General features: G+C 45.1%; 1 protein-coding gene across 1 annotated transcript; it reads right to left on the reverse strand.

Moving 5' to 3' along the window:
* Window positions 1–626: 626 nt before the first annotated feature.
* LOC124924600 (neurofilament heavy polypeptide-like) lies at window positions 627–5,495 on the reverse strand. The gene is made up of 2 exons (XM_047464615.1): window positions 5,021–5,495; window positions 627–2,302 (listed from the first exon to the last, which is right to left on the reverse strand). Exons 1-2 carry the CDS (start codon window positions 5,493–5,495, stop codon window positions 627–629), a joined length of 2,151 nt encoding a protein of 716 aa, XP_047320571.1.
* Between the last annotated feature and the right edge of the window lie 1,291 nt (window positions 5,496–6,786).

A 6,786-nucleotide genomic window follows, 5' to 3' on the forward strand; every position in this document is an offset into this window, starting at 1 on the left:
CCTTTGGTATCATACTCAACAGATACCCAAATTGTCTTCTTGTACTTGGTCGGTCATTTGACTTTATCCGGACGGCTTCCGGTGTGAGTGGTTTAACCGGACTACTTCCGGTTATTTCTCTGCCTTGTGGTTGGTCGGCTGTTTGATGTTTCCGGTTTTAAACTTTGGTCGATCCTTTCTTTGTGCGGTCATGTTCCAAGTTTTCTTGGTCGGTTTAGTGGCTTGACCGGCTAGTCTTTTTAGTCGGTTCTTTTGTTTGACCGGTCCGGTTCCTGCATGGAAGGTTTATTTATGTTAAGTTTTGTGAACCGGTCTAATTTTATCTAACAATTTCTCCCTTTTTGATTATTTTATTTAAAATTATCAAAACCATGTAAGTTTGCAAATGTATGCCGGTTCTTTTATTTGACCGAATTTTTGAAACCGACTTGGGAGAATTTTTCGAAAAGTCTTATCTTTTATCTTATCAATTTCTCCCTTTTTGATCATTTTATTTAAAATTATCAAAACCATGTAGAAATGCAAGTGTAGGCCGGTTTCAAAAATAACTTTATATATATATAACCGAAAATAGAAAATAACATATAGAAATATTAAAACAAGCATAGGTAAGAGAAAGGGAGCCCCTATTCCGAGTCCGAGAAGTCATAGCTGACCATCAGATCCTTGTTCCGCTTTTTCTTCACTGGTTGCGGTCGACTTTCCGATCCCGAGACTCGTTGTCTTGTGGGCCGCCGCAGTAGGTGCTCTTCATCCTCTTCTTCGACGTGAGTAGCCTGATCCGGTATACTTTCAATAACCGTGTCAGTGACCTCATTTAGCAGATCGGCCACTTGAGCCTTCTTTGAGGATTCCCGTTTTCGCTTTGCCGGAACCGAAGAGGAATGGACCTCCTTTTTCTTTTTGTTAGCGGCTGCAAAACCTTCGAGCCTTTGTCTTTCCCTATCTAACCGCTCTGCATCCTTCGCAGCTTGAGCGGCTACTGACTTTGCAAGTCCCGGATACTTAGCCGCTGTCCTTCGTTCTCGCTCGGCTCTTTCTTCTTCGGTGAGTTGCGGCGGATCCTTCGCTTTTCTTGCCTTGTTGTCCAGCGCATCCTGGACTTCCTGAGCCGCTCGAGCATTGGCCTCCATAACCGCGACATCCGCATTTATCTTAGCATTGAGCAATTCGGCAACTTGTGCGGTGAGCGCCTTGAGCTCGGCCTCGAGACCCTCATTCTTCTTTTCAAGTTCGGAGACCCGTCCAAGTGTTGTGCCGATCAGGTCCTCAGTGACCTCTGTCAATCTTTGATCGGTTTCTCTTTCAAGCCGGTCGAAGTTCTTTTCTATCTCGGAAGTCTTATCTTCCAAAATCACGGTTCGCTGGAGTTGTTTGCTGCGCGACTCCGCTTCTTCCCGGTAGCCATCTTCGATTTCTGACATCTGGTTATCTTCCCAAAGCAAGAGTTGCCTCGTCTTGTTGGCGAACCGGAGTGCCGAGCTAACGGGTCTCTGCATCTTTTCTTCGAGTGGGTTAACCGTGGAGTCTTCAAATTCTTGAAGGAGGCTCTTGACCCATTCTTTTGTAACGCCCGGTTCGGAGACTTCCGGTTGGTCATGTGGAGGTTGCCCGGTGAGAGGAGGATCCGTCCTTTCATCAGTTTTATTTGTTGCCGGATCCGCCCTTGGAGGTGTTGGACGGTGAGTTGGACTCTTATCGATCCGTGGAGCTGTATAGTGCGATATTTCTCTTTGTTTGTACATCTCCTCCAACCGCTTTATTTCTTCAACGAGTTCTTCTCTCGCTTTCTCAAGCCTTTGTAGCACCAAAGGCGTTAAGGTATCCTCCGATGTGTCCTCGTACCGTTCCTTGATTTTCCGGATCCGAACGGTAAGCTTCTGTAGCCGAGCTCTCGGTCTTATGACGGAGGTTCGCCCCAAGGCCTCGTGAATAGTTTCGGAGTTGGTAAGGACCATGACAATTTCCTCTACTTCCTTCAGCCTCTGAAAACACTCTTCGTCGGTGAAGTCTAGTAGAATGTCTCTATAAAGTTTGTTGAACCGGTGCTCGTGCCATTCCCGATATATCTCGCCAACATTATCAGCTCGCCGAGCAATCACCTCCAAGAGTCGGCGCGCTATTCTATCGGCCTTTGTCGCATCGTCCTCCTCCTCTTCTTCTTCACTGTGTTCCTCACCGCCCTCGGCGGTCTCAGGATTTGCACCCGTACCGGCGTTATCGGGACTTTGGCCCGACTGTTCTTCATCATCAGTCTTCTCAGATCCGGTTCGTTCAGATGTAGAGGCCGACTCTTCCTCCTCTGTTTGTTGGGGCGGTTCTAAGAAATACTATCTTCTCTTTCTCTTTGCTTTCGCATTTTTCTTTAGCCGGGACCGATTTCTTGCCGGTTGCCTTCTTTCGGCCACCTGTTGAACCAGGGGCCGGCTGCTTCCTTTTCAGGAATTGTTTGGATCTGATCAACCTTCCGGATGAGATAGTGACACCGGGACCGGTTTTGATGTTGAGATGAAGAATGATTTTACCAAGAGGGATGACGTATCCCCATGACCGGGTTGAGTCCGGTTTCACCATTTCCTTCAAATTGTGGAACACTTCCTTCGCCCAGTTTACTTTTGTACCTTCTATCAGGCCGACTAGCATCCTGATTTTGTCCTTGGTGAGGCTGTTGAAGTTTCCTCCCCTTCCTGAACCGCCTTCGTGAAGATATCAAAAATCGGTATGTACTCCGGTCGCAATGTCGCTTTGTTAACGGATACTTTTATCGGCTCCTTACTTGCCGAGAGTATTTGGCATGCCGCTTCGAACGTCTTGAGCTCTATATCCGCCGTTGCATCTTGACCGGCTGTCGGAAGGCGCAGACTTTCCGCCACCGATTCCTCGGTTAGCTCGAATTTTGTACCGCCTACAGTTGCGGTGATGTTGTCGTTAGAGAGAGTTGCGGTTTTGAAAAATTCTTCAACCGCATCTCTATATAGGATATGGGGACCGCCGAGAAAGTATTCTAGTCCGGCCTCTGCTACCCGGTTAATAACCTCTACCGCTGCAGGTGTTCCCTTCTATCGGATTTCCTCGAAATCCACCTGAGTCATATGTTTGAACAGAACCGAGTTGCGCCCCATCTTAGAGAGTTGAGAAAGTTTGAAGAGAATAAGAGCAGATAACCGCTTGAGAGAGTTTGAGAATTTAGAGAGAGAAAGTTGTTTCGCGTGAGAGTGAAAAAAATGACCGAGAGCGCCTTTTATAGGTACGGTTTGGAAACCCAACCGTCCCATCAACATTGGGCGGGAAATTTCCCTCCAAGCCGAATGGGCGGCAAACCATGGGCGGGAAATCAAAGGCGGTAATCAAAGAGGCGCCAATCCGTGGGCGGTAAACTAGGAGGCGGGAGTTTTGGGCGGGAAATTTCCCTCCAAAATTTTTGCTTTCGACTTAGATGACGCAATCTTCTTTTGAGACCGATTGATGTTGCGGTTTCTAAAGTTAACCGGTTATTTTGAGTAAGCAGAATTTTGCAATCTTTTAAGTTTAAGCGGTTTTTCTTTGAGACCGGATAAGGGCGCGGTTATTTTGATAATATTAACCGGTTACTTAGATAGATATTCAAGGTATTTAGAAGAACCGGTCATTTAAACTGAAATGGAATTGTATTCAAGAAACAGTACAGAAAGAAAACCGAAAGATAGGTCGGTGCGAAAACAGACATACATAAGATGGAAAAATACAACTTATGTAAAAACTATTTTGGAGAACTTCTCTTCCACCGCATCCACGTCAAGGATATTCGAAGGGGATGCCGGTGTACCCGGTCCAAACTCTGGCCGGTACTTGAGAATCAGCTTACTTATGTGAGGTGCATAACCGAGACCTTTCTTGGTTATCACCATGTTCTTCAGGTTTTGAAATATGACCGTTGACCAGTTGATGGCCGTCTTGCCAACAATGTGAGTCATTATGTTGTAAGTGTTTTTAGAGTACCGCTGATTCGGTGACTGACATAGGATAGACCGAGTCACAATCTCAAGGAGTTGAGCGTGACTAGCGAGTCGGGTTTTTAACCCATAGTTTTCCACCGGATCAATGGTGGCAGAGAGGTATAGTGCATGTTCAAATTCCGCAAGTCCCTCTATAGTTGGAAAATCAGAAAACCCTTCTGTGGGCAGGTTTAGCAAGTGAGCAAATTCGGCTTCATCAAGCCAGAAGGTATAGTCTCTTACCGTAGAGACGATGTAGTTTCCCCTGATGCAAGCGCTTCTGAAGAAGGTCTTGACATCTTCTAAGAGTATGGGACCAGATTCTTCGAGAAAGGGTCGAAGACCGGTTGCAATGAGAGAGTGAAACATGAACTCCTTTCCATGATTTCCGTCCCACTCTTCCATACATGAGTTGAAATCAACGCTCAAGAAGTTTCCCAAGGTTCGGCTCGGCATGATTGCGGTTTTGCTGAGAGAGATAGAGTTCAAGAGATTTCAAGAATGTTTTATGCTTTAGGATGTGTTGAGTTGAGTAGAGGATGACCGTTTATATAGGGTCGGTTTTGGAGGGAAAATGTGAGCCTTGAATGTCAGTTTTGTTTTATTAGAAAAGAGAATCTTTATGTTTCCAAGGTTTATTGGGAAGAGGCTGATTGCGGAGCCCGAGGTAGGTATTAGTTGAGAAGTAACCAAGCTAGTTGGATATTGATTACTTGTGTTAGGTGGGAGTTACCTCATTAATTAAAGATTCCTTTTTCATTAATTGCACCAACATAATGAAAAGTAGTCAAAAGAAACCGAGGGAATCATAAATAAAACCGAGAAAAGACATAAGAAAAGCCGAAGAGATCATAATGATGTTGGATAAAGATACACCCGGTACGTGCAGCAAAATGACCGGGTGCAGGAAGAAGTAACTTAGTATTCGTGGGAGTTGACGACACCGTTGGGGTTGTTGCGGCGGTTCCTTCTCCTCCAAGCCCTTTCGAACCGCTCATAGAAAGAGTCGGTTATCTCTTTGGTCAGCACTTGAGCCTGGTTTGGACCTTCGCCCGGACAGGTCGGAACACCAAGTTCAACTAGTAGGCAGCTTAGTTGTGGGACCAGGTCGACTGTTCGCACTCCAATCATCCAGATTAGGACATCAAACAGAACTCTCGACCAGTTCACCGGTGTACCGGTGGTGATGGCTTCCATCATGTTGAAAGCCGCTGTGCAGTAAGTGTTTGTTACATCTCTTCCCAAGATGCTTCTTCCTATCACATCGTTGAGGAGCTGGTACTCAGCTCTCAATAGTGATTTACTGCCATGATCATCGACTGGTTCGTTTGAACGTGCGAAGGCGAGGGAAATTCCGGCCTTGACATCGGCCGAAACATTTAGATCAGTTAACCCTTGCTTCGGTAAGTTGAAGCACCTAGCAAAGTCGTTCTCGGTGAAGTCAAAGACTATACCTCCTACTTTCGATTGGATATGAGTATCGAAATGAGGAGTTCCTCTGAATACCCTGGCATTATACATGAATTCCAGGACTGATTTAGAGTATATAGTCTGCTTGTCATCCAGGAAGTACCGAAGACCAGTATCTTCCAGGGATTTGATCACTTTGTACACCTCATAGTGTTCGGTGCTCAAGGCAGATTGGAAATCAACTTGAAAGATGTTAGGAAACTAAGAAATTTTTGCCTTAGTGAGAGAATGATCTTTTGTCTTGTGAGTGTTTTGGTTAATGTTTGCTTCTCTTAAATACTAGTTGGGGGAGTATCCTAATGTCCAGGTATTACATGTGATGATATTTATTAACTGCAGGATAAAAGGTATTGCATGAAATAGGGTGTTGGTCATAGACCTGGACCATGAAAGATATCATCAGATCTTCACGTCTTTTTAGGTGCGACCATTTTACTTTGAAAAGGCAATGTTTCAGAACAGATATCCTTAAACACTGATAGTTATTCCACTTTTGTTTGAATTTCAAATAATCTAAGATAGCCTATTTCCGAACCGGTCAGCTATCAGTTGTTCATCCCGATGCGGTTATTTGGTGCATGCACCAAGTAGCCGGTCGGTTTATTCTATCTGATAAGCTGGACGGTTCTTCCATAGATACCGAGAAAATTTGAAGTCCAACAGGTTAGGAAGAACTACCGGTTTTGTCTGTCCAAACCGGTTTTTCCTTTTTAAGCATCCTTAGGAAGGATTTGACTAATATCGGTTAGACCGAGAGTAAGTCTGAATTGAGAGAACTTAGCTTCCTGTAGAGGCTTGGTGAAGATATCGGCTACTTGTTGATCAGTCGGTCCGTATTCTAGCCGGATATGCTTCAGCATGACATGCTCCCTGATGAAGTGGTGCCTTATGTCAATATGCTTGGTTCTAGAGTGGAGAACCGAATTGTAGGTAATTGCTATGGCACTTGTGTTGTCACAGAAGATCGGTGACTCTTCGGCTATGACACCGAAGTCCGTCAGTTGTTGTTGGATCCAAAGAAGTTGTGAACAACAACTTCCGGCCGCCAGGTATTCAGCCTCTGCGGTTGATGTGGCCACCGATGTCTGTTTCTTGCTATGCCATGAAACAAGTCGGTCACCTAGGAATTGACATGTTCCGCTGGTGCTTTTTCTGTAAATCTTACAACCTGCATAGTCTGCATCTGAATAACTCGTTAGATTAAAGGATGAATCCTTTGGATACCATAGGCCGACATCAGGTGTTCCCTTTAGGTATTTCAATATTCTCTTTGCGGCTGTGTAGTGGGATTGTTTAGGATTAGCTTGGAATCTCCCACACACACCGACTGCAAATAGAATGT

The sequence above is a fragment of the Impatiens glandulifera genome, chromosome 2 (genome assembly GCF_907164915.1).
Source record: "Impatiens glandulifera chromosome 2, dImpGla2.1, whole genome shotgun sequence".
NCBI lineage: Eukaryota > Viridiplantae > Streptophyta > Magnoliopsida > Ericales > Balsaminaceae > Impatiens > Impatiens glandulifera.